Here is a 27,095-nt window from a genome sequence, read left to right as displayed (position 1 = left end):
GGAGAAGATGTCCTGTCCTCTTCAGATGTACTTGTCCTCAGAGAGGAACTACTATCTGCCAAATTACTACCTAACCCACTTCCGTGCAAAGTTCCAGCGCAGCTCTACTTACATCTGATTTGGCAGTCCTGCTCTCTAGTGGAACCCGAAGCTACTATTGCACTCTGCTTCCCCGTCTTGGAATACTGATTTTTCTTTTAACGTCTTAGTGCTTTTATGCAACTTATCTGACAGATCATCTTGTTGGTCTCATTGCAGTGGGGTTGCGAGAAGTCACAAAAGAGAAAACAGAACCCAGTGAGTGCCCTCAAGAAGCTAACAACCTGTTGGAGGGGTTGAGGAAAACGCTTAACTTCTCCTAGGCAGAGGAGGAGAGAAGCTGCGGTTATCCACTCAGTGATGTCATTCATGTGCCACCCTGGAAGGGTGGGACTAGTTTGTGGTCTGCAGAATAATTACACATTGTTCTTTGCCCTATTACCCTTTACATAGCCTCTCTATAAGGAAGCAAACTCATCCACCCTGAAGCTGGCTTCTACTTTTTCACTTCCTAAATTTGATTTCATTTAAGTGGATACAAAATACATCCCTCATATACATGCATCAAAATAAGGCATTCAAACACAAAACCATGTATAATTTGTCCAGTCTTTCACTAGGGATGGGTGGGGCAGAGGGGAGAACTTATGCCAGTGGGGCCCACCCCCATATGACCCCTTAGTCCGTAGTTGCACTCCACAAATATTCTTGCGTGTGAGAGGTCCAGCGATGCTGGACAATGTTCACCCCTTGGTTAATGCTCTTGCGCCACTATTAATAATTCATTCATTCACTCAATAGTATTTTTTGTGCACTTACTGTGTGCAAAGCACTGTACTAAGCGCATGGGAAGTACAAGGTGGCAACATATAGAGACGGTCCCTACCCAACAGCGGGCTCACAGTCTAGAAGGTGGAGACAGACAACAAAACAAAGCATATTAACAAAATAAATAGAATAGTAAATATGTACAAATAAAATAAATTAATAAATATGTACAACATATATACAAGTGCTATGGGGAGGGGCATTATGTACAGACGCCAGGTTAGGTATGTGATAATCAGGTCAAAGTCCCTGCCTTACGCTAGGAGGGGACCCTTCCCAAAAGCCCTTGATGGATTGATTCTGTTGTTCACTATATTGTCTGTCATAGCTTGGGTGGTATCACCTTCTCTTCTAGCAGGTAGTTTTCCCAGACCTACCAGGTTCTTCTCAAGGGATTTCTGGCATTTACCTGGCTTTTCTTCCTGCTTTCCCCAGTCTTTGGACCTCTCATATTACTAATAACTTAAGGTATGGCTGACAATGTTTTTTTTGGGGTGGACCAAAAGCCCCTTAAGACCTCAAGATGTTGGTGGTGTCCTCATCTTTTCTGGCTCTGAGAGGTTAGAGTGGTTTTAGTTGTCTCTCCACAGTCAGTTGTCATGAGTCAGGACAGAAAGAAAAGGAAGTGTGGCCTAGGGGAGAGAACACAGGTCTGGGAGACATGGGTTATCATCCCGACTCCTCCACTTTTCATTCATTCAATTGTATTTATTGAGCACTTACTGTGTGCAGAGCACTGTACTAAGCGCTTGGGAAGTACAAGTTGGCAACATAGAGACGGTCCCTACCCAACAGTGGGCTTGTCTGCTGGGTAACCTTGGGCAAGTCACTTTCACTTCTCTGTGCCTCACTTCCCTCATCTGTAAAATGGGGATTAGGTCCTCCCTGTTTAGGCAGTGAGCTCGATGTGGAACGGGGACTGTGTCCAACCTGATTGTCTTCTGTCTACCTCAGTGCTTAGAACAGTATTTGACACTTAAGTGCTTAACAAATAACATTAAAAAAGGAAAACAACAAGGATATACAAAGTCTTGCATTAAGGAAAGAGGTGTTTCATGCATATTTTCAAGAAGAGAAGACCTCCCTGCAGCGTTTCTGAGAGCCCCATGTGAAACAGGAGTTGTATCTAGCCTAGAGCTTTGCACTGTGTTTGGCACATTGCATGTATCAATTTTTTAAACTCCTTTAGAGTGATTTGCAGTTTGATTCTTCAATGCCAAAGCTTTGAAAGTCAATCGGTACCAATCAAATCTTTCAGATATCATCACTGAAGTTGAATTGATTTCCATCATATTGTTCAAAAGATGAAAATGGCAGTTGTGGAATATAAAAGCGTTGTATGTAAGGTCACAAAATGACTTCTGATTTGTCTCATTTAGTTGCATATTCAGTGCACCCAGTTCTATAATATAGGGGTTGTATTCTTGCACAACTGTGTGTTATGGAAAACTTGTGTTGCACTTAATGTCCTGTTGTCACATGCAGGAGCACAGCTTTCTTCCAGCCATATGGCACTTTTGGCTGATGGCAGAATAATACGTACGTGTGTGTGTGTATACACAGTGGCATCATCTCTGGGTATGAAGGACAACTCTGTGTGTGCCACCGATGATGACTTTCACTCACGGGTGTGTTTGTGTAACTGAAAAGGCCAATGTAGAACGGAAAATCCCCGCTGCCTTGTGTACACAAAAAGGCTCTCCTTTGTGCAGTTTTGCAGCTGCTGTTTTTTGCTCTTGCTGCCTTATCTCTTGAATGGATGTTCAAAGTGAGGAAGTTATAAAAGAGATTTCAGTATCTGTTTTACCTAAAAATATTTCTGATCACGTGCAGAAGAGATGTAGAGAATAATGGGGATATCCAGATGGAACAGGAAAGTGACAACCAGGCCCTGTTTTATATAATCAAAGATTTTAAAGAAATCAAGATGAAAACCCAGAGCTCTGTTGGTGGGAAGGTGAGAGTTGATTTGGGTAGTTAACCCATATTAATTTAAAAAAGATGCTCATAGGTGTGAGCAACTCTTTTCTGAAGAGATCTTCGCACGATAATATTTTTATTCCTAAAGCTATAGTCTAGGGTCTCTAGTAACAGTATTTTGATGACTTGCTACTTTGTTGTACTTTGGTCTAGACCAAAGTTCATCCTGTTTGTGAAGAGGACTTGTTATGTGTTCCTTGGTATCAGAGAAGCAGCGTGGCTTAGTGGAAAGAGCATGGGCTTTGGAGTCAGAGGTCATGGGTTCAAATCCTGGCTCCACCACTTGTCAGCTGTGTGACTTTGGGCAAGTCACTTAACTTCTGGGCCTCAGTTACCTCATCTGTAAAATGGGGATTAAGACTGTGAGCCCCACGTGGGACAGCCTGATCGCCTTGTATCCCCCCAGCACTTAGAACAGTGCTTTGCACATAGTGAGTGCTTAATAAATGCCATTATTATTATTATTATTATTGTACATTGTGATGTCTCCAAAAACATATTTTGTAAGCCATTTGCTATCAGTAAAGTTTGTGGATTGTTGATTCGATCATTTTATTCTTCAGTAAAGCTTGATAAATTCAAGACCAAGTGTGAAGCACGTAGCTCATTACTTCAGCTTCTCCATGCAGTGCTTTTTAAATATGCAAATCTCAAACCTCAAACTTCAAAAGTAGACAAAGGAGCAGGTAATCCAAACAGACCATTTTTGTTTCTGGGCCCCCTGACATCATTAAAACTAGAAGGCAAGGTGCAGGCTCTGAGTAATAATATTGAAATTCAGAAGAGAATGTTCAATATCTTTCCAAAGTTCTTAACCTAGGTATTGTAGCAGGAAAGCCCTCAGTGGTAACAAAAAACACTTTGTGCAGGTTGGTTTTGTGTGAAAGTCCTTGGCTTTAAGTGAGTTGGTGACTCTTGTGGAAAACAACTTCGCTTAAGATCATGCCCCCTGGTCTTGCTACTTTGTTGTACTTTGGACTAGATTAAAGTACATCCTGTTTGTGAAGAGGACTTAAGTTATGTGTTCCCTGGTATCAGTTGCCATTTTCACTAGGAATAATCCTGGCTGGCAATAATCCTGGCAGTGATGACCATCTTATTCACATAATCACAGAAGCAGCATGGCTTAGTGGAAAGAGCAAGGGTCTTGGAGTCAGAGGACCTGGGTTCTAATCCTGTCTCCACCAATTTCTTTGTGTGGCTGAGCAAGGCAGTTAACTTCTCTGTGCCTCAGTTATCCTGTTCTTCCTCCTACTTACACTTTGAGCCCCATTTGGGACAGGGACTATGTCCAACCTAAGTAACATGTACTTAGCCCCACACTTAGAACAGTGTTTGAAACATAGTAAGTGCTTAACAAATACCATATAAAAAATCATGAAACACTTATTTTGAGAAGTCCCAGATCGTTCTTGGGGAAAGACAAAGAAGTGACTGTTATTCAAAGACACCTTGTCAAGCGGCCAAAATGCATTAGAAAAATAACAATTGGGATTAATGGTCTCAGAAACGAAGCCCTAAGTTCTGTGGGAAGAAAAATGGGTACGTAGTCAGTTGTTTGATATTCTAGAAACTAGTAGTTTTATAAGTCTTTTTAGTTGTAATGTAACATAAAAACACTTTCCCCAGCCTTTTGCCTTTCTCAAATTTTGCCCTCTCCTCTGTGTGGAAGAGTTAAGGGGGTGGGGGAATCTGTAGGGTTTTTTTTGTTGTTGTTGTTGTTTTGTTTTTTTTTCCTCTCCGTCTCTTTCTTTGCGTGCCCTCTCCTGTCTCACTTCTCCCCCACCCCCAGAAAAAAAAACAACCAAAAAGCCACACATAAGCCACTTGCTGCTGCCTCATGGTTTGGCCACACTACCATAACTACCCTGGGGGGTCATAAACCACCCTTATTATGACATCATTTGACTGAAGGAGAACCCTTGAACTCTTCAAAACTTCCAGCCCAGTGGGGAGCCCATAGTCTCCTCATCCAGGCCCAGAAGCAGAGTGGAGGTACACCGTCTTTTCTGTTTACCACCCTTCAGGTCTCAACCCCCAGCCCTTACCTACTAATTCTTGGATTGGTAAAGTCAGGATCCACTGGAGGGTAGAATTTGGGGGTACTTAGTCTGATGGTGAACAAAAGTGAGTCCAGGCACTATGTATCTTTCTCCCTAATCTTCCATTCAGAGTAGGCTTTTTAGGATCCCCATTTTTTGATGGTAACTTTCACCCCTAAATATTCTAAATCCTTAATCAGCAAATGCCTCTGTATGTGTGTGTTTGTATTCAGGTCCCTCTCGGCGATGCAAGTTGCTTAAAGTTGCATTTTCAGGAGGGGAAGTTGTGTTGAAACCTTGCTTCCCAGTGAGAAGGCCCTTTTCCCCCCTGGCACTCATCCTAGATGAATAGAGGTCCTCTGATTCATCTCAAACCCATTTTGTTGCTGCTGTTTGCAAACCTCATGATGCAGAAGTGATTAGTAGCATAGAATAAATGTGAAAGGCACTAACCGTCTCTGTTCTCGGAGTGTTTACAGTCTAATGGGCACATAGGAGAGAAGAATTTGAAGCAGAGAAATTGAATTTTTAAAGAACAAGGAGGAAATGAATAAATGGAGTAAATAATAATAATTGTGGTATTTGTTAAATGCTTACTATGTACCTGGCACTGTAATAAGCACTGGGGTAGATACAAGGTAATTGGGACAGTCCCTGTCCCACATAGGACTCACAGTGTTTGTCCCCATTTTCTGGATGATGGAACTGAGGCCCAGAGAAGTTAAGTGCCTTGTCCAAGGTCACACAGCAGATAAGTGACGGAGCTGGGATTAGAACCCAGGTCCTTCCAACTCCCAGGCCCATGCTCTATCCACTAAGCCAAACTTTTTCTCTAAGATCTGGGACACCCCATGCCCATTGAGATGGGAATTGATCAGGGACTGACTCCTGGAGGAGGTGGGTCTTAGGAGGCCTCGAAGGCGGGGAGGAACATGACTCAGTGATTTGATGAGAGCAGAGAATGTCCTGTGCTATGTCTTTGGACCCGCCAGGTGCATTGTAATTCCATGGGTGGTTTTGATCGATTATTAACTTCTGTGAATGTAACAAACATTCCATTGAATACTTCAGCTCTGCCTCCACTTGCTCATAATACCAAGTGGCAGACTTTGGTATCTAGAATATTCAATTTGATAGGCAAAACAACGTTCATTGTATGATCGGAGTTTCTAAACTAGCCTATGAAAATGTTCTCCAAGCTCTTGGAACCTCTGGTGACAATAACAGCCCACGGAACTCCTGAAATGAACCTTTTGGTTTGGGTTTCTAACCAGAGGCCCCCAGTTGATATTCATTTATTCATTCCATCGTATTTATTGAGCGCTTACTGTTTGCAGAGCACTGTACTAAGCGCTTGGGAAGTACAAGTTGGCAGTTTAGCCTCCCTCAAGCTATCAACTGCAACCTTAGCTCAGAGTAAATGATCCTTATGGAAAGTGCCTGGGTGGGTGCCCAAGGTTCGGTTAACACCTGCTGTTCCTCAGCAACTGTAGGCATTATTGATTAGTCAATCGATCTTATTTATTGAGCATTTACTGTGTGCAGGAACTCCTGAAATGAACCTTTTGGTTTGGGTTTCTAACCAGAGGCCCCCAGTTGATATTCATTTATTCATTCCATCGTATTTATTGAGCGCTTACTGTTTGCAGAGCACTGTACTAAGCGCTTGGGAAGTACAAGTTGGCAGTTTAGCCTCCCTCAAGCTATCAACTGCAACCTTAGCTCAGAGTAAATGATCCTTATGGAAAGTGCCTGGGTGGGTGCCCAAGGTTCGGTTAACACCTGCTGTTCCTCAGCAACTGTAGGCATTATTGATTAGTCAATCGATCTTATTTATTGAGCATTTACTGTGTGCAGGAACTCCTGAAATGAACCTTTTGGTTTGGGTTTCTAACCAGAGGCCCCCAGTTGATATTCATTTATTCATTCCATCGTATTTATTGAGCGCTTACTGTTTGCAGAGCACTGTACTAAGCGCTTGGGAAGTACAAGTTGGCAGTTTAGCCTCCCTCAAGCTATCAACTGCAACCTTAGCTCAGAGTAAATGATCCTTATGGAAAGTGCCTGGGTGGGTGCCCAAGGTTCGGTTAACACCTGCTGTTCCTCAGCAACTGTAGGCATTATTGATTAGTCAATCGATCTTATTTATTGAGCATTTACTGTGTGCAGAGAACTGTATGATGTGCCTGGGAGAGTACAATATAACAGTTGGTAAACCTGTTCCCCGCCCACAAGGAGCTTAGTCTAGAAGGGGAAGACAGACGTTAAAATAAGCCTCAGATATGTACAGCAGTACTGTCGGGTACAAATCCAAGGATGACAGAAGGGAGAGGGGGTAAGGGAAATGAGGGCTTAGTCGGGGAAGGCCTCGAGGAGGAGTTGTCATCTTAATAAGGCTTTGAAAGTGGGGAGAGTAATGGGGTCGGATATGGAAGGAGAGGGAGTTTCACAAGTTGAGATAGATGAAGTCGAGGTACGGTGAGTAGGTTGGCTTTAGGGGGCAAGGTGAGCTGGATTGTATTAGAGTGGTGATGTAGGAGGGGGCAAAGCGATTGAGTGCTTTAAAGCTGATGGTAAAGAGTTTCCATTTGTGAAGGTAGGTAGGCAACCACTGCAGACTCTTGAAGAGGCAAACATGGAGTGAACTTTTTTTGGTTTAAAAAAAAAAAAAAGATCCAAGCAGCAGAACGAAGTATGGCCTGCAGTGGGGAGAGACAGGAGGCAGGGCAGTCAGCAAGGGGCTGCTAGAGTCATCAAGGCAGGATAGGATAAGTACTTGGGTCGTGTAGTAGCAGTTTGGATAGAGAGGAGAGGCAGATTTTAGCGATGTTGGGAAGATAGAACTGGCACCATGTGGTGACTAAATATGTGGATTGAATGAGAGAGTTGAATTGGAGATAATGCCATGGTTATGGGTTTGAGACAGGAGGGTGGTGCTGTCTGCAGTGATGGGGAAAGTGATGGGTGGGAAGATGAGCCCATCCAGATGCTCATATCTCAAAATCACTATTGTGCTAAATGTTTTGAAGTCTCTATTTAAAGCTTCTATATACTGTTGGCTTCTTGTATGCATCTACCGTGTTTCATTTTGAGTCTCACTATTTTCTCACCAAAGGATTCCTTCCTGCCCCCCCCCCCCCCCCCCAATTAAGACTTGATTTCTGGGTGACTGGATTCTACAGACTTGGGTCTCCTTATCTCTGTTTATAGAGTCCTCCAAGTCAAATCTGATACCTGGGAGCTTGAGTTCAAACACCTACTCACTGTACTTCAGTGTTGTCTATCTTGCCGCAGACCTCTGGCCTGGGACACCCTCCGAAGTCGTATCCCCAGACAATTACTCTTCTTACCTTCAAAGCCTTTTTGTTTTTTTTGTGGTATTCAAGAACTTAGGTGCCAGTCACTGTTCTAAGCACTGAGGCCCAGAGAGGTTGTGACTTGCCCAAGGTCACGCAGTAGATAAGGGGCAGAGTGGGGATTTGAACCCAGTTCCTTCTGACTCCCAGGCCTGTGCTCTATCCACTAGGCCATGCTGCTGTGTGACCTTGGGCAAGTCACTTAACTTCTCTGTGCCCATTACCTCATCTGTTTAAAAAGAAAAATGGGGATTAAGAGTGTGAGCCCAATGTGGGACAAGGACTGTGTCCAACCTGATTAACTTGTAGAACAGTGCTTGGCTCATAGTAAGTGCTTAACAAGTACCATTTTTATTATTGTTAATAAAGGCACATCTCCAAGAGGCCTTCCCTGACAGCCCTGATTTCTTCTCCCGCTCCCTTCTGCATTGCCCTTGTACTTGGATTTGCTCCCTTAATTCACTCCTCCCTCAGCCCCACAGCACCAGCCCCAGGTGCATATCTGTAATTTAGTTATATTAGTGTCTCGCTCCTCCTTTAGCCCGTAAGTTTGTGGGCAGGGAATGGGCCTATTAACTCTGTTATTGTACTCTCCCAAGCTCTTAGTACAGTGCTCTGTACACAGTAAGTGTTCAGTAAATATTGACTGGTACACCTGGTACACCTCACTTCAGGCCATTTGACTTGATGCTCAGATACCTCTGGGCAGGGAGCTCTTGTCTCTGTCTTCCTGTCCTAGCTCTAGTGCTGTTTGTACCCTTCCCACTTAAATTTGGAATAACTTGCATATTTTTGGAAGCACCTAGTTTCTCCAAAGACATTGAGGAATCTTAAAAAGCAGCAGAATGTAGTGGGTAGAGCATGGGCCTGAGTCATAAGGTCATGGGTTCTAATCCTAGCTCCCAGCTGTCTGCAGTTTGAACTTGGGCAAGTCACTTTATTTCTCAGTGCCTCTGTTACCTCATCTGTAAATGGGGATTGAGCCTGTGAGCCCCACATGGGAAAGGGACTGTGTCCAACTCAATTTGCTATATCCACCCCAGCACTTAGTACAGTGCCTGGCAAATAGTAAGCACCTAACAAAAACTTTTTTTTTTAAAGGCCACCTTGCGTGTAAGTCTTTCAGAGTTCCCATCCTGTGCCTCACTTGTGTGCTGCTTCTTTATATGTGAGAACATGTCCCCTAGTCATTTTTCACTTAACTGCCTTCACAGCTCTTCCTCATTTGAATGGGAACGGTGTGTAAACTTGGTCTGAGATTTCTAGGCTTAGTTTTCCATTTAGACTCCAAAGAAAAATGTCTTGACTGGCTCATTTACTTCAGCAGAGGAGAGTTTTTTCAAAGCATTCATTCAGTCATATTTATTGAGCACTCACTATGTGCAGAGCACTGTACCAAGTGCCTGGAAAGTACAGTATGTTGCCGTTTTTTGTACTTCCCAAGTGCTTAGTACAGTGCGCTGCACACAGTAAGCGCTCAAATACGATTGAATGACTGAAGAATGAATTCAGCAACAGATAGAGACAGTCCCTACCCAACAAGGAAGCATTCTAAGAATAGTTCGGATAAGTCATTGAGAATTATAAAACTAACTGCTTGGCAAGGTAGGTTTGAAGAGATGTCCTAAGTACTCAAAATTAACGCACAGGATCGACAAACTTGGAAGACTGACACCCCCATAGTCAAAGTCAGTGATGTTTATTGAACACTTATTGTGTGCAGACCAGCATACTAAACACTTGGGGGAGGACAGTATAACAGACTTGGTAGACATGTTACCTGCCCAAGAGGAGCTTACAGTCCAGGTGACATCTTGGAACCCAAGAACAACATTTACTAATCTATATGCTAGATTTAAGGTTATCACTTTAGTGGCTATTTTAGAACAGTGGTTCCCAGGTTTTGATCTAATTCAAGTTCTGAATCCATTGTTCTGGCACTGACCGCTTATCCACAGACCTTTGATCCTTAAATTCATCATTTTGTTTGTGTTGGTTCAAGTCCTGGGCTTTGTGTCCCAGCTAGAATAAGGCATTAACAGTTATCTCTTAGAGGCATCTTAGTTTATTAAATGAGTGATCTTCAATTATATCAGAGTTGGTGCAGTGGAAAGTGTGGCCCTGAGTTCTAATCTTGACCCTGCCACTTGCCTGCTGTGCCCTTGGGCAAATCACTCTACTTCTCTTTGGCTCAATTTCCTCATCTAGAAAATGGGGATTCAGTCCCTGTTCTCCTTACTTAGACTGTGAACCTGATGAGGGACAGGGATTGTGTCTGACCTGATTATCCTGCGTCTACCAAATGCTTAACAAATACCGCAACTGTTACCAGGTTTTGAGCAGCAGGATGCTGTGATATGCCTACTTTCAGCCTTAAGAACTCTTTCATGCTTGGGATCGAACACTCTGCACCACCAAATGCCCAAAACTCCATTCCAAGCTGGTTAGATTCATTTTAAAACCTCAGAAGCTACTGACTTAGTTGTCTTGGTCTCCATGTGTGTGAGACTTGACAACTAGATGTTCAGCTAATGTTTTGGGAATGAACTGGATCTAATTCCCCTAAGCCACAATTTACCAACTGCTCGCTCTAAACTGTTGCCTTGGGGCTTTAGTTGAGGAGCTGTTGTCTTTATTATATTTACTCCCCATTCTAAAGGGGTAACCATTATTTCACTGGGCCTTCTGCGGCACATACCTTGAAACTGGTTCCTGGAGGGGCAAAAGGGTACCTACCTCCCAGCGACAGACTGACTTCCTTTAACTGTGTGACATCTAGGGAAAATAAGTTGAAACCTATTCCTTAAAGGCAAATGTGAGAGCTTGGGGACTCTTCTGCCAGAGTTTTCTGAACACACTATCTCCCATAGCCCCTTAGCTGCCTTTTGAGATGCTCAAGACACTTGCCAGCCTCTCACTCCCAGGCCCAAGTAAACACCTGTAAATTTATTTTGGTTCTCTTGCCGATCTCTGTGGCTTCTAAAGTTAATCTGACAATTTAGCCATTTCTTGGCATGGGTGAAAATATATTCTGATTATCACTGGGACTGAGAAAACTCTTCTGCTTTAGCCACCAAATTGGACTATGGGGTTGTCAATTCTTATCTTAGCCAGTTTCTTAATAGAGCAGAACATTCGGTGGTTATTTGTGTGTGGGGGGGGGTGGTGTTTAGCTTTTATTGTGACACTTTTGAAAATCTAAATTAGATCTATTAGTTCCCCTCTAGCCTTGTGCTGGAGTTCTTTGAAGAGGTCAGTAAACATGATCTTAGCCAGGAGCAAATAGTGTCTCCTGGCCTGGGAAGGTCTAAAGGGAAACCCATGTAGCTGGATGGGGATAGGAACATTGCTGCCTCTCTGGAACAGCACCAGAGCAGACATCTGCTGAAACCGGTGATCAAATTAAAGCAACAGAAGGTGCATTGAGAAGGAAGATTTTTGTAAACAAGGGTCTCGGGTGACATGGGCTTAGGTCAGGCAGTAAAAGTGATGTAAAAGAGAACAGTGGTTGATAGGGGAGAGTTTTCCAAGGAAGGCATTTGGTAAATATCAAAATATTGAGAGTGGTGGACTAAATCTCTCTCAGCTCCTTGACTCAGGGTAATTCCTGGCTTCCCTGTTTCACAGGGAGGCAAAACGATTTCCTTTGTAATTGCTGCAGTCTCTGAGAAGGAAGGGAGAAGTGATTCTGAAGAGCCAATTTAGTTACACAGCAGAAGGGGAATTAACTTCCAGGACCTCTTCTCTCCTGCCTTCCATCCCACTTAAGAACTGGTAATGTCATCACCCTTTCCAGGTGTTGGTATCACTTTAAAAAAAAATTGGTGGCGGACTAAGCCATGCCTGAGGCTTGTAGGTGGCCAGCCCTAAAAATTTGAAGAACCTGGTGATGGTCCAGTGACGATCTTGGCATAGCCCAGTGAGGGGAGTTAGGTCCCTTGCCCCTGGGGAGCAGAAATTTGTTGGTATTTGTGTGCAAGGAAGGAAGAATCCCAGTGGAGGAGGAGGAGGAAGTTTTTTAAATAGGCAAACCCAGGATAGGCTTGAGGAAGGGGAGAAAAAGAAGGGAGGGTGTACAGAGATAATATCCCCCCAGATCCCCAAATCATAGGCCTCTTTGTCACTGCCTATCTCCTTCTGCCTAAAACATTCTCCAGTGAGTCAGTGGTACTTATTGTGCGCATACTGTGTGCAGAGCACTGTACTGAGTGCTTGGGAGAGATCAGTGCAACAGAATTGGTAGACATGTTCCCTGCCCATCAGGAGTTTGCAGTCTAGAGAAGAGCTTTTGGGAGTGGTGAGGGGAGGCTGGGTTAGGAAAGCTAAGATCATCCAATGGCTTGAGAACAAAGATCCTATCAAGTTATCTCCCCCGCCCCCCGTAAGTGATTTCATCCAGCAGTGGTGTTCATATAGTAAGAACTGTTTTGAATGGATTTAGCCATACCCCCGGTGGCTTTTAGGGCCACTGAACTTCTGTGGCTAAGCTCTACGGTGCGGTTTGCATTTTCCTCCACTATTCAAGGTGGCTTTTGCTCGGTCTCCAGAGGTCAAATTTGAATTAGAAACCTGGAAATAGACCCAGCTGTCCATAGGGCAGGCACTTGAAATGGAAAGATGGAGGCTTTGCCCGTGGCTGTCTCAAACAGCACAAACACCATCTCCGTTTGTGAGATTCTCCAGTGACAGTCACAGACTCCCACCCAGTTGCTTTTTAATGTGAGGATTGTGATGTGGCAAAAGCAGGCGTTAAGGAAAACTCGCGGTGGAATCTGCCTTACGGGGAATACAACAGGCAGGCCTTGTCTGCAGAACATTCCTGGACATGCAGGGTGAAGAACTGAGTATATGTAAACGAGTCTGGTGAGGATATTTGCAGAGTCCTGGGCTGCCTCAGAGAGTACTGAATTAGATGCTGCTACATATGGTCTCATTATCTGGCACAGCTAAGCCATTCTCCCCACATAGGGCTGAGAATTGAAAAGCCTTTTTAGAACCCAGCAGGGATGTGTGTGTGTGTTTGTGGGGGGATAGGAGGAGGGGGCGTTACTTCTGAGGATCATTCTCATGGAAGAGTTTAACTTATGAACTATTTACTTTATTTTGTTAGTATGTTTGGTTTTGTTCTCTGTCTCCCCCTTTTAGACTGTGAGCCCACTATTGGGTAGGGACTGTCTCTATATGTTGCCAATTTGTACTTCCCAAGCGCTTAGTACAGTGCTCTGCACATAGTAAGCGCTCAATAAATACGATTGATGATGATGATGGACTAGATTGACCTATTTCAGCGCAAATTATCATTTTAACTGAGAGCCACAGAGTTCCTTCATAAGCACTCGAACTGAATTCTGAAAGCAGCTGATGTGGAGGTATTTGTCCTTCTTCTTCCACCTCCCCTCTGTCTGAGGCCTTGGAGTGGCCATGCAGATCTCTCGTGGTTTCTCTGCAGGGCCAGAAGGGAGCGAGCAACCTGAAGGAAGCGTCCTAAGTCCTTGCACTAAGGAACAATGGCATCTGACTTGGAGACTTCAGAGCAGCTGGATGAAGCGGAAAAAAACAGCTATGGAGAACCTGAACAGGAAAACCATGCCAGGTGAGCTCTACGTGTCCTTTCTTCCCAGCTCGGCGTTCCTCGGAGAGGCATCTAAGAGCCCTGGGGAAAGAATATAGGGGTGAGAGTCACACAGGGTACAGCCCCCAGAGGGTGAACAGTCTAAAAAAAAAAATAAAGGGAGGGAAGGGATTGGTGACAGACTTAAGACACTGGGTTTGGGTCAGCTTTACCGCTCCTTCCCAACTTGCTTTCGGCCTAGCAAACCGTATACTGCGTGTCTCTCTCCTTCTAGCCCCACCGATCTCTCAGAGCTCCTTAAGGAAGGGACCAAGGAATCCCACGACCGGGCAGAAAACACCCAATTTGTCAAGGACTTCTTGAAGGGCAACATCAATAAGGAGCTCTTTAAGGTTTGCATCCTGCTTCTTGAGTGGTGGGGGTGGTGATGGTTGGGGGGGTGGGGAATGTCCTCTCCGGGACCCCCTCATCCTGGGAGAAGCCGCCTCGAGGCATCCTGTGGAGTGGGAATAATAATACCAAATGTCCAGCACTGGGGTAGATCCAGGGTAATTGGGTCAGCCACGGTCTCTGTCCCACACGGGGCTCACAGTCTAAGCGGGGGCAGGAGGGAGAACGGATATTCATTCATTCATTCAATTGTTATTTGAGTGCTTACTGTTTGCAAGAAACTGTACTAAGCGCTTGGGAAGTACAAGTTGGCATCATATAGTTGGTCCCTACCCAACAGTGGGCTCACCCCCAATTTGCCAGTGAGGAAGCTGAGGCACAGAGTAACCAAGTGACTTGCCCAAGGTCAGAGCAGGCAGGAAGGAATGGTTCCTGCCTCAGGATGTGACTAGCGTGGTGCGCATCCAGCTGTAGGGTGGAAGTCCGGGACTCCGGACTGCCTCTGCTGAGCCCCCGGCCAGCCGCCCGCCCTCCGAAGGAAGGCTGGCAGCCCAGGGGCTGTCGTCCCTATCCCTAAGCTAGGTGACTAACCTCCTGCCTCATGACTCGGGGGCAGAGGGACGAAGTGGTCTCTGGCTGCAGCAGCACAAAACACCAAGAAGCAGTGTGGCCTAATGGATAGAGCACAGGCCTTGGAGTCAGAAGGACCTGGGTTCTGATCCCTGCTCTGCCACACGTCTGCTGTAAAATTGGAATTAAGATTGTGAGACCAAGAGGAGACGGGGATTTTGTCCAACATAGCTCGTATCTACCTCAGCACTAGTCGGGATTCGAACCCATGACCTCCGACTCCAAAGCAGGGGCTTTGGAGTCGGAGGTCATGGGTTCGAGTTCCGACTCTGCCAAGTCTGCTGTGTGACCTTGGGCAAGTCACTTAACTTCTCTGAGCCTCAGTTACCTCATCTGTAAAATGGGGATTAAGACTGTGAGCCCCATGTGGGACAACTTGATCACCTTGTATCCCACCCGCAGGGCTTAGAACCGTGCTTTGCACATAGTAAGCGCTTAACAAATGCCATTATTATTATTATTATTATTATTATTATTATTACAGTGCCCGGCACATAGTAAACGCTTAGCAAATACCATAAAACAAAAAAAAAGACTGACTTAGAAGCGGCATGGTTCAGTGGAAAGAGCATGGGCTTAGGAATCAGAGGTCATGGGTTCTAATCCCGGCTCCACCGCCTATCAGCTGTGTGACTTTGGGCAAGTCACTTCACTTCTCTGGGCCTCGGTTACCTCATCTGTAAAACGGGGATTGTCTGTAAGACCCACGTGAGACAACCTGATTACCTTGTATCTACCCCAGTGCTTAGAACAGTGCTTTGCACATAGTAAGCGCTTAACAAATACCATCATAATTATTATCATTATTATTAGAAGAGGCAGGAGAGCCAGGAAGAGACCCGGATGCCCCCATCTGTAAAGAAAGAAGACTGTTTAGACACTTGAACCAGTGTCCATTCTGCATCGGTTGTGCCCCCCCAAATTGGCAAAGCAGAGACTGCCCTGGTAAAGTTGTGTCCAATAACCGGGAGGATATAGACTTAGGGGAGAGGGCTCCAGCTTTTGAGATCCTCTGCTCCCCCTCTTCATTCATTTGATCGTATTTATTCATTCAGTTGTATTTACTGAGGCCCCTCTTGCGGTCCTGCCCCAAGCTAAATTGTTGCTGCCCACGCATTGGGCCAGTGCTGGAGAGCAACACGTTTTCAGGGAGCTTCTACACAAGATATTTTGTTTTGAATCCTCCAAGCCCTACCAGTTTCCCTTCAAGAATATAAACTCCTTTTCGACAGGGAGCATGTCGACCAACTGTGTTATGTAGTAGTAATAATAATAATAATAATGTTGGCATTGTATTCTTCCCAAGAGCTTAGTACAATATTCTGCATTTGGGAAGTGCTCAAAAAATACAGTTGATTAATTGATATCCATCCTGGGCCGAATCTTAGCAAAACCCTGAGCTCCCGTCTCCCTGCTCCCGCAGGCCCAGGGGACTCCTTTCCTGAGAACATAAGCAATGTCGCAGTGGATGGTAGAAGTAATAATAATAATAATAATAATAATAATAATAATGGCATTTGTTAAGCACTTACTATGTGCGAAGTGCTATTGTAAGCGCTGGAAGTAATAATAGTATTTATTAAGCGCTTACTGTGTGCCACGCACTGAGAGAATTTGCAGGTGGGAATTAGACCTGGTTCCCGTCCCTCAGCAGGGGTGAGACCACTGACCCATCCAGCCCAGTACTGGAAGAATAGTGTAGAGGCTGTTTTCCGAACCTTCCAACTTTCCCCTCCGGTAACCCGTTCTGGGCACCAGTGCCCGTGACTTTCTCCACATCCCGAACCTCGTCAGAATTCCTCTCTGCATCACTTCCTGGGGGTAACGTATAGCACACACCCACAGTGCAAAGAAATGTTTCCCGTCCTTTGGGTCTGAACCTGAGACCTCCAACCTGTCCCCTGGTCCTGATGTTGTTGAACCCAATTCTGGGGTTCCAGCCCCTTTACTTGAGTCATCCCGTTTTAGCCTGAAGGGTTGTGGTCTCCATCCAGCCTGCTTGGTGGTCCTCTCTGTTCTTTAATCGGCCAGTTGTAGCCCGGGAACCCTTACTCTCTCCCAGCTCCCTCTCACTTCATCCCCCTTCCCTCTCCCGGCGCAGCTGGCCACTACTGCACTTTACTTCACGTACTCTGCGCTGGAGGAGGAGATGGATCGCAATAAGGACCACCCGGCCTTTGCTGCGTTATACTTCCCCGCCGAACTCCACCGGAAAGAGTCCCTGGTCAAGGACATGGAGTATTTCTACGGGGAAGGCTGGAAGGATCAGGTCCAGTGCTCAGAGGCCACCCGCACTTACGTGGAGCGGATCCACCACGTCGGCCAGAACGAGCCCGAACTCCTGGTCGCTCACGCCTATACCCGCTACATGGGGGACCTGTCTGGGGGCCAGGTGCTGAAGAAGGTAGCCCAGCGGGCGCTGAAGCTGCCCAGCACCGGGGAAGGGACCCAATTCTACCTGTTCGAGAACGTCACCAACGCCCAGCAGTTCAAGCAGTTCTACCGGGCCAGGATGAATGCCCTGGACCTGGACCGAAAGACCAAAGACAAGATCGTGGAGGAGGCCAACAAGGCCTTTGAGTACAACATGCAGGTACTGCTGGTGGCGGGGAGGATGGGGCTTGGGGGGCAAGGGAGATGAGGGAGAGCCCCAGGCTGTTGGTTTTACGGTATTCGTTCGGCGCTCAGTATGCGTCAAGCAGCGTTCTAAGCGCCGGCCACCGTTCTCTGGGTTTCCACGTGTTCAGAAATGGAGGGAGCCAGTCACCCAGGAAAGCGGGGGATCACCCGGCTCCGTGACTAACTGCGGGCACGGGGAGGCCGGGAAACGGAGCTGGTCACTGGGGGCCGCGACCCAGGCTGCTCGCCCCACGGCGCATCCTTAGCGCGGGGGGTATGGCGGAGAGGCGGGACTCGACGTGGGTCTCGACCCCGGAGCGGGCCAGCCTGGATCGACCGTCGAAATGTCAGTTCTCCGGCACCCAGAAACTGCTCCCCGTGGTGTCCTAGCCATCCCAGAGCTGGGAAGAGCGATGCGACTTTTTCGCGCTTGGCTCAGGGAGTGGCAGTTAAGCCAGCAAAGCTCTGCCAGGGGCCCAGAGGGGAGGAGACCACTTCTGGCTGGTGCCCGGACTGGTTCCTGAACAGACCTGCCCCCCCCCGGGGCCAGAGTGTGGGTCTTGGTCTCCAAATGGGCATGTGGCCACCCCAGGGGGTGAACGGGAGGGGCGGGGGGGTTGTGGTTCTCCGTGCCATTCCAGTCTCTGAGGTGTCAGGGGCCCTTGGCTGGAGCTGGGTTGGAGGACAGGTCCGTCCTTTCAAGTATGCCCCAAGTCTGACCTCTCCTGCTCTAGGACAGCGCCCGTGAAGCTTCCAGTCAGGCTTTGAGCGAGTTTGGATCGCTTTCCCCTCTTTCCTTTCTCCTGCAGAGAGGAAGGGAGGGGTGGAAGACGTGCTTCAATGAAGCCCAGACAAAAAGATGAACACTGAGGTTACATGTGCTTTCAGAGCCCGGGAACGCCCCCTGACACACACACACGACCCTGAGGTTGGGGCCTGTTGGGTTGGGGCTTTTAGGTCTCTTAAGGGGCGGGATCTCTCAACGGTCCTTCCCTCTTCTGGGAGAGTGAAGCCCTGACCTCCAGCCGGGAGGGCCTCTAACGGGAATGGCTGCAGCTAGGAGAGACTCAGGCGGGACCGGCACCGAACCCCGCTTCCTTGGGCCCATTCCTGCCCCTGGGTTACACCAGAGAAGGCACTTCGGCTCCAAGGAGGGAATCGCTTGGAACTGCCAGCAGGCAGAGAGGCAGGCGGTCACCCATTCAGTCAGAGGCCCCACGTTTCAGAGAGAAGGCACGCCACTTATTGTCCGTTCAACTGGAGCTGGCCTACTTTTGTTCCCTGCCTTCTTTCTTAGGACACGTCTGCTTCCGGCCGGTCCGGAGGGGATATTTCTCCTTAGGTGGTTGGCATGGAAGGGCTCTCCAAAGCTGTCGTGACCTCCCCGGAAGCAGACTTGGGTTCCTCAGGGAACCAGCAGGAGATTACTGGGGTAAGGGCGTTGTCCAAGGTAGGGCCAGAAGGGGCAATTTACCTGGCATCTCCAAGCTAGTGGGAACTCTGAAAAGCTAGGGCTGGGGGGGGGGGCGGATGAGTGGTCTCTGGGGCTCGGGCCTCCAGGTGGCTTCGTCCCGCCCGCAGAGGCTGCCTGAAGAGCCTTTGCTGGAAGACATGGGACTTGCCAGGGTGCAGGGCGTGCCATTCTCTTCCGGGCACCAACAGGTGGGAAGTGAGACGAGAGCCCTTCTCTTCTCCCACTTTCCCTCCCGTCTCATAGGACCTTAGTCTCTGGGTCAATTTCCATCTCCCTCATTCTGTCCTCTTGCCTCCCGAGTAAGAGCGGCTCTTCCCAGAATCGTCCAGACCCCGCCACCGATCCGCCGTGGTGCCGACGCTCACCATTACTTTCCCTTGCTGCCGCCCGGCCCGGTCCCTCGTCTGGGGGTGGAGGCACCTAATGAGGGGGCTCAGCTAGTCCTGTACCCCTCCAGGTGTTCAACGAACTGGACCAGATTGGCTCCTCGTTGACTGAAGCAGCCCAGGATGGAGAGGTCCCAGTGCACGATGGAAAGGGTGACTTGAGCAAGTGCCCCTACTACGCTGCCAAGCTGGGTAAGCGTCGTCCTTCCCGCTCCCTGACCGCGTCGGTCTGCGTCCCCCTGTAACCCCGCGGTGACCCCTGTTGCCCTTGCCCCTGCAGGTGCCAGCGAGGGCAGTGGCTGCCCCTTTCACCAGGCCGTGGCTCTGCTGCGGCAGCCCAGCCTGCAGCTCGTCCTCGCTGCCTGTGTGGCCTTGGCTGCCGGCCTTGCGGCCTGGTACGTCCTGTGAAGGAGCCCCCCGACCGGCTTCCTCGGGGAGCGAGCCCAGGCACCAGCTCCACCCGGGCCTGTCCGTCCATCCGTCCCCCCACCCTTCCCTCTATCCGTAACTAACCCACCACCTCAGGTGTGCGTGCGTGTATGTGTGGTTTTGTTTTTTTTTTAAACGCTGGGTTTGAGAAGTCACCAATAAAAGCCAGATGCTAAAGCCAATACCGCCCAGTCTGCTGTCTGCACTAGGCGTCTAAACCCCGTGAGCCAGGGTGAGCGCTGCCACTCTCTTGTTCAGGGAGCCGTGCCCAGAACGGGCATCTGCGGGAAGGGTCGACGACACCCGGGGCGCCAGCGCCAGTCCAAGAGTCTGTGGAATGGGCTTCCTCCTCTCCTGCCTCTCCCTACGGAATAACTTCTTGGGGGCTCTCCCCTTCACTCCCCCCACCCCCTTGACTCAGGCTTCACGCGGGCTCTGCCCCTAATCCCCGCTCCGTCAGCTGACAAAATGGTTTGCTCGGCTTAGGGGAGATGAGGATAGGGAGCTATGAGGGTAAGGCTCATCCAGGCGTAGGAGGAAAGCTGTATTTCCGCTAATCCCAGGAGGGGAAGCAGGAGGCAGTGGTCTTCGCCAGGGAATGTCGAACCCGAGGTCAGGGGCCTCGCTGCTTCCAAGTCACTGCCCTTCTTCGGGCCGGGGAGAGAAGGCTCCAAAGCAGAGATGTTTAAACTGACTTTGCATGTAACTTGAGAATCAGGCTGAAGCGTTTGGCACAATGTAGTTTATACTCTGAGTGGATGTCCTCTGGTCATACATTAACGGGGAGGGGAGGATCCGAACTCTGAGCTTACAGTGCCGGTAGAAAGACTGGTTGACCCTCTGCTAAAGAACGGTAGGTGGGACTTAGCAGTGGTGGCTGGTAGGCTGAGGCCTCTAAGCAAATCTTGATCAGGATTCTTATGTTCTGTGGGGGTTGTCTGGTTCGTGACTCGGGTCCCTCAGATTTGCAGGCGCAGCAGTCAATGCTTGCCACCTCCCAGATCCAGAGGAATTCCTTGGTTTTGGTTTTTCAGTTTTTTTTTTCTTTTTTAAAAGCAGGCTCATCACTAGGTGAAACACCACGTGGTGGTGTTTGGTTCCGGAGCCCTCTAACCCACAACCTTCATCCTTTGGGCAGATAGGTGAGCCAGGGGGTGGTGTTGGCCTTATTTGGAAGGAGAAACTGCGACCCAAGAGGCTTGGGGTAACTGATATAGTCGAGAACCAGGACTGCAGTCTGGCAGTGGAAGAAAGTAACGGGCCGGGGTTCTGCTCTGAGCACAAAGTACAGATGAAGTCCTGAACTGAGCCTATCGGCCTAATTAGGGCGGCAGAAAGTAGCCTAAATCTTGCCCACCTGCTGTTGAGGAAGGGGAGGCCTGGGGTAGCACTGGTTGGTGTTTGTGGGGACTACCCTGAAGAAAAATGACGGCTGATCTCTTTGAAATCTACCCTCTCGCCGTCCCCCTTTTCCCCTAAAGCTTGGCTATTAGCTGGGAAAGCGGTGCGGGCCTCCTCTTTTTTTGCGGGGGGTTGCCACTCCAGTGGGTCAGAGGCCATGTGCCGCTCTATCAGACCTGGGGCCCAGGGATCAGCACGCGTGGCCGGGGGCCACAGTGCCCAAAATCTCTGCTCAGGCAGAGAAACAGCCTGGCCTAGTGAATAGAGCTTGGGCCTGGGAGTCCGGTCATGGGTTCTAATCCCCATTCCACCACTTCATCATCATCACCATCAATCGTATTTATTGAGCGCTTACTGTGTGCAGAGCACTGTACTAAGCGCTTGGGAAGTACAAGTTGGCAACATAACTTGTCTGCTGTGTGACCTCTGGCAAGTCTCTTAACTTCTCTGTGCCTCAGTTCCCTCGGAATTAAGACTGAGAGTCCTACGTGGGACAGGGACCAATTATATCTACCCCAGCCCTTAGAACAGTGCCCAACACAAAATAATAATGGTATTTGTTAAGCGCTTACTATGGGCCAAGCACTGTTCTAGAGTAAGCGCTTAACAAATACCTCATTTATTTTATTATATAACTCCCTGGAAAACATAACTTCCAGCCCCGCATGCAGTCGGTTGGCAGGTCCCAGCCCCTCGTCCCCCCTCAAAGCAAAGAGCCAGGCACCAGCGTGAGGGGCGAAAGTCCACGGTCGTGTGGGGGGCAGAAGGGCCAGTTTAATGTGACAAGAACCAAGAAAGAGGAGGGGGGTCGCACGTTGGATGGACAGACCATGCACTCGAGCTGCAGAATCCAGGGCGGTGTTCGGCGGCAGTAGCAGGTGAGGGGGGAGCGGGGAAGAGGCGGCGAGACGCCTCAGCCTCCCAAAGACGGCTCACGGGGTCTTCTCACAGCATCGGGGGGGCTAAAACCGGCTCCACGTTAAATAACACCCCCCACCCCAACCCAAATCTTTACTCCAGCTGCTGGTGTGGACACCCTAGGCATGAGAAGGCTTAGTGCAAAATGGTGACTCTTAAGAAAGTTAACAAGTTCCCTGGCTCTCGGAGCCAGCGAGTAAGAATTAAATTACATCGGAACGCATGAGAGGTATTTACAGTCCCGTCTAGCGGGCCGGGAGGAGTTCATGGACCGCGAGGGGATGGGCTCCCGCTCCATCTCTCCCAGGCACAGTACGAGCGGCCCGCATGCCAGGGAAAAAGAGAAACCGACGGAGGAGGAGGAGGAGGACGGCAGGGATAGCCCTGCTGCCGCCCGGGCGCTAAAAGGAATAGCGGGACTCCGAGGGGGGATTGAGAATTCCTTCATTCGCTGTCCGTTGAGGAATCTGGGGAGAGGGGCTGGGGGAAGTCTACCTCCTCCTCTCCGGCTCCTTCACACAGGGCACCAGCTCCCTCCGCCCTCTGGCCTGGATTGACCGAGGTGAGCCGGACTGGGAACACGAGGACCGACCGGGGGACAAGGGGCCCCGCTTCTTGGGGGCGTGAGGGGCGAGGTGTCCGGGGCCGGACCTCCAACCCTGGATACGAGGGGACAAGGAGAGGGCGTTGACAACCGCTCGCCGGCCTTGGAGTTTCCTGAGCCAACCTCGGATGGGTCATATTTTTTGCTGCCGGTGGTCTAAGCCTGCTGGTCTCCACCCCCTCGGGAAAAAGTGGCTCTTTAAGGGAGGGGGGCAGCCCAGGCCCATCCCGGTTCAAACTAGAGGATGCCACCAACCAGAGCCAAGGGTGTGACTCTGGTTCCCCTGCCCCGCTGCCGGTTGGCACCGAGGTGGTGGGCACAGCCAGCCCTTGCCTTCCTTGGGCCTCTCCACCCCGAGAAAACTCTCCCCACGCCCACCCCATGGGGTAGCTCAGGGGCCGGCCACGTAGACAGCTCTGGTGAGGAGAGTTCTAGCCTTTGGAGCAAACTGCTCGTCAGATGGCATCGGCCCTGGCTCCAGGTTGCCCGGCCAGTGCTGACCGTCCGGGATCTTTGAAGAGAGGGCAGAGGTGAGCCCGGGGCGTGGGGACCCGTGGGGCTCAGGCCCACTTTCCTATCACAACCCCGGTCTCGACGCTAAAGACGTAAAGGCCCAAACGATGCGGAGCCCAAGGCTGCCCCCGGTAGCCTCAGTTGGGAAGGAGGGCAGACTTAGGTTGGGCCTAGGGTTGAGAGGAGAGTTGTTCCCGGGGGACCTCGGGTTATTTCCAAGCAGGGAGGCGCGAGGAGAGAGCGGCGGCGGGGAAGGAGCGGGGGCGGCAAAGCGCGGCGGGGGCGGGGGGGTCGACGGACCGGCAGGGAGGACGGTGAGCGGAGACGGCAGTCTTGGGGCCCGGCCAGATCCGCTAGCACATGCGCTTGTACGTGTAGATGTAGGCTTTGCAGTTGGGACACGTGTGGGTCACGTCCTTGAAGTCATCGATCAGGCAGGGGATCAAGCAGCAGCCCAGGTCACACCTGGAGGGGGGAGAAAGGCGGAGAGGCGGCCCGTGAGGAAGGAGGGGAGGGTGCAGAGGCCCACCTGCTGGCCCGCAGTGTCGGCTTCACGGGTCGCAAGGCCACGGCCCGCCGCTCCCTGCGTTTTACTGACCACCGTGGCCCAGGCTGCAGGGGTCCAAGGAGGATGGCGCTGTGGGAAGAGGAGGAGGCGAAGGCAGCTTGACCGGCGGGCGCAAACACGACTTTGGGACTGCGGGCCGCCCCCGCCCCCCAACACCCCCACCCCCACCCCCCGGCCGGGATCCCCACGTACCCCATGAAGCAACAGAAGAAGCCGAGCATGAAGTTCATGAGCCCGATCTCGTACGAGATCTTGGTGGTGACGGCCTGCTGGCAGTGGGGGCACACCGTCTGCACCGGGACCCCCTGGAAGAGCTCTCCCTGCAGCACCGTCACCGTGGTGGTCGTGCCCGCGGGGACGAGGACGGTGGCGGCGTGGCCCCCCGGGGTCGGGCAGGGCCCCGCGGCCGGGTAGTAGCCCATGCCCGGGTGGGGGCCAGGAGGCGGATAGAAGCCTGGAGAGAAGCGAGGGACAAGACAAGGCAAGTCAGGGTCCCAAGAGGCGGCCGGCCGAGGGTCCGAAACCCGGCCCGGAATCCGGGGAGTCTCCGGAGCAGGTTCGGGATCCGGGCTCTCTGCTCCTGGGCTTCCCTCTGCCCACCTCCCGCCCTCTACTAGCCCAGTGAGGTGGGGGCTTCGTTCCCGCTGAGGGGCATTCTGAGCCCAGGCGCACGAGCGGGAGTCTTTGCTCGGTTCGCCGCCCCTCCAGCTGGGCTACCGTGCCTCCCGCCAAGTAGCCCATTAGGCCGCTGATGGGCAGGGGTCGGCCGGACGGCCCTGGGGCCTTCAGTCCGGGCAGGGATGGGCCGGATGGGGGGCTCTCTGCCGGGCAGGGATCTGAAGGACGGCCCCGGGGTCCCGTGCCGGCCAGGGATCAGCTTTTCCCGGGAAAGGTGCGTTGGAACCAAAGCCTTGCGCCTGACGTCTGCTCAGTCACCAGTTGGCTTTCCGCATCCCCCCACACGCTGTCCCCCACCCACGATTATTCATCTTGTCTCTCCAGTGTCTTCTACAGCGGCACCATCTTAGGGAGCGACAGGTCAGGGCGGATCTCAAGATAAACAGACCCGAGAAACCATCTGCTGTGGCTGATGCTGACCCCGGCCGGACCGGCGCTTCCTGGCCCCCCGAAACCCTCCTACCCGGCTGGTCAAACTCCCAGAGCCATGAGGGGGGCTCTTCGCCACCAAACTGCCTAAAGCCAAGGCCTAAGTTTAATCACCAACAAATTCCCTAATTTCAACCGCCTCGCCAGAAAGACTGACAACGGGGCCGGGCTCCGGCTAAATCCCAGCTCTGCCGGTTTTAGGGTGGAGAGCGCCGGCCCATCGAACATCCATCGCCGGACGAGCTTGGAGCCTTCCAAGGGAGTGGAGACTGGGAGAGCTGGGACCTTGTCGCCGGTCAGGTGGGCGTCTGTGATGGAGATCTGGGCCGGCGGTCGCCGCCTCCTGAACTTGCACCCCCCCCCCCCCCCCGCCCCATCGGCCTTTCCCGGGGCCCAGCTTACCTGGAGGCACGTAGGTGCCCTCCGCGCTCAGGTGAGGCGGGATGAAGCCCGGCTGGAGCGGCGGCTCGTAAGGTGGAGGCCCAAAATCCGCGGGGGGTGGGGGCACGCCAGGGGGTTGGGTAACAGCCGGAGAGGCTCGGCCTGGACAGAGAACGGGGCCCCGTCAGCACCGTTTCACCGGGGCAGGACCGGGGCCCCCGGAGAGCCCTCCACAGGGGAGGGTGAAGGACGGGAGGCCTCTGAGGGGGCCTCTCTGGGGGCCCAGCTAAGCCAAAGCCGGGGACGGCCCAGCAGAGGGGATGCCACACGGCGGGCTGACCCACAGGAGCCAGGGGCACATTTGGGAAAGGACTCGGAGGGATCCCTGCCTGCCCCTGGATGTCAGCGGGTGGGAACAGACGGCCCCCGAGGCCAAAGCCACATCGGCCTCCCAAGGGACTGCTGAAGCTGGCTCGTCCCTGCCTCTCACCAGGCTGCCGGCAAAGAAAAAGTACCCGGGCCACCTGACTGGCACCCAGATGGGGCCCGGCGGTGAAATGACTGGCTCCCTGCCAGCCCGCAGGCTCCAACAGCCTCTTCTGTCCCACTGGCCAAGCCAGCATCCTTCCCTCAACCTAAACTCCCCTTCTTGCCCACTTCTTTCAAGGAGCCCAGCGTGGCTCAGTGGAAAGAGCCCGGCCTTTGGAGTCAGAGGTCGTGGGTTCAAATCCCGGCTCCGCCAATTGTCAGCTGTGTGACTTTGGGCAGGTCACTTCACTTCTCTGGGCCTCAGTGACCTCATCTGTAAAATGGGGATGAAGACTGTGAGCCCCCCGTGGGACAACCTGATCACCTTGTATCCTCCCCAGCGCTTAGAATAGTGCTTTGCACATGGTAAGCGCTTAATAAATGCCATTACTATTATTATTATTATTAAGGAACCCAGGCTCAAGGATGGAGACCAGCTGTGGCTACTTCCAGCCAATAAGCCACCACCTTTGCCTCTGACTTCTGACAAACAGACTGGAAACTTCAGAGGCAGAGGGAATTCTAAATACGTCCCTCTGATTTCTTTGATGATGATGGTATGTTTTAAGCACTTACTCTGTGCCAAGCACTGTTCTAAGCGCTGGGGGAGATACAAGGTTATCAGGTTGTCCCACATGGGGCTCACAGTCTTCATCCCCATTTTACAGATGAGGTCACTGAGGCACAGAAAAGTGAAGTGCCTTGCCCAAAGTCACACAGCTGACAAGCGGCGGAGCTGGGATTAGAACCCACGACCTCTGACTCCCAAGCCCGGGCTCTTTCCACTGAGCCACGCTGCTGCCCATTCTCTGGAATGTCTATATATACTGTATATCTATCTATCTATCTATCTATCCTGTATATCTATCTATCCATCTATCTATACTGTATATCTATCTATCTATACTGTATATCTATCTATATTGTATATATGTATATATGTTTGTACATATTTATTACTCTATTTATGTATTTTACTTGTACATATCTATTCTACTTATTTTATTTTGTTAGCATGTTTGGTTTTGTTCTCTGTCTCCCCTTTTAGACTGTGAGCCCACTGTTGGGTAGGGACTGTCTCTACATGCTGCCAACTTGTACTTCCCAAGCGCTTAGTCCAGTGCTCTGCACACAGTAAGCACTCAATAAATACGATTGATTGATTGATTGATTGAATGTCAGTTTCCTGGGGTCAGGATTGGGTCTCTGTATACCCTGTTCAATGCCAACAGCATGATGGGCAGTAGAGTCCCTGGCACATAGTAAGTGCTTAAGAAATACCATCATTATTATTGCTCTTGGGCTCCTTCCCGCATCCTCGATCCCCCCC

The 27,095-nt window shown here is 50.4% G+C and overlaps 2 protein-coding genes across 5 annotated transcripts in view; one reads left to right on the top strand and one right to left on the bottom strand.

The window, feature by feature from the left end:
* Nucleotides 1–13,736: 13,736 nt before the first annotated feature.
* HMOX2 (heme oxygenase 2) lies at nucleotides 13,737–19,927 on the top strand. Its single transcript, XM_038762329.1, has 5 exons — nucleotides 13,737–13,838; nucleotides 14,092–14,209; nucleotides 16,939–17,430; nucleotides 19,388–19,508; nucleotides 19,597–19,927. The coding sequence occupies exons 1-5, from the start codon at nucleotides 13,753–13,755 to the stop codon at nucleotides 19,722–19,724; spliced, it is 945 nt and encodes a 314-aa protein (XP_038618257.1). The 5' UTR covers nucleotides 13,737–13,752; the 3' UTR covers nucleotides 19,725–19,927.
* CDIP1 (cell death inducing p53 target 1) overlaps nucleotides 13,796–27,095 on the bottom strand; it is a 53,090-nt gene continuing 39,790 nt past the window's right edge. For 2 of the 4 annotated variants that reach the window (XM_038762332.1, XM_038762330.1), the window contains 3 exons: nucleotides 25,259–25,399; nucleotides 23,942–24,203; nucleotides 21,876–23,646 (listed from right to left, as the gene is read on the bottom strand). In XM_038762332.1, the coding sequence (XP_038618260.1) occupies nucleotides 23,535–23,646; nucleotides 23,942–24,203; nucleotides 25,259–25,399 (515 nt within the window). In that variant the 3' untranslated portion in view covers nucleotides 21,876–23,534. Of the gene's footprint in view, nucleotides 13,899–21,875; nucleotides 23,647–23,941; nucleotides 24,204–25,258; nucleotides 25,400–27,095 lie in introns of those variants that run through there. The other 2 variants (XR_005455327.1, XR_005455326.1) reach the window with 2 other exon arrangements.

The sequence above is a fragment of the Tachyglossus aculeatus genome, chromosome 21, assembly GCF_015852505.1.
Source record: "Tachyglossus aculeatus isolate mTacAcu1 chromosome 21, mTacAcu1.pri, whole genome shotgun sequence".
Lineage (NCBI taxonomy): Eukaryota > Metazoa > Chordata > Mammalia > Monotremata > Tachyglossidae > Tachyglossus > Tachyglossus aculeatus.
The sequence above is the reverse complement of the archived record's forward strand: the minus strand, read 5'-3'. Positions and strand labels throughout refer to the sequence as shown.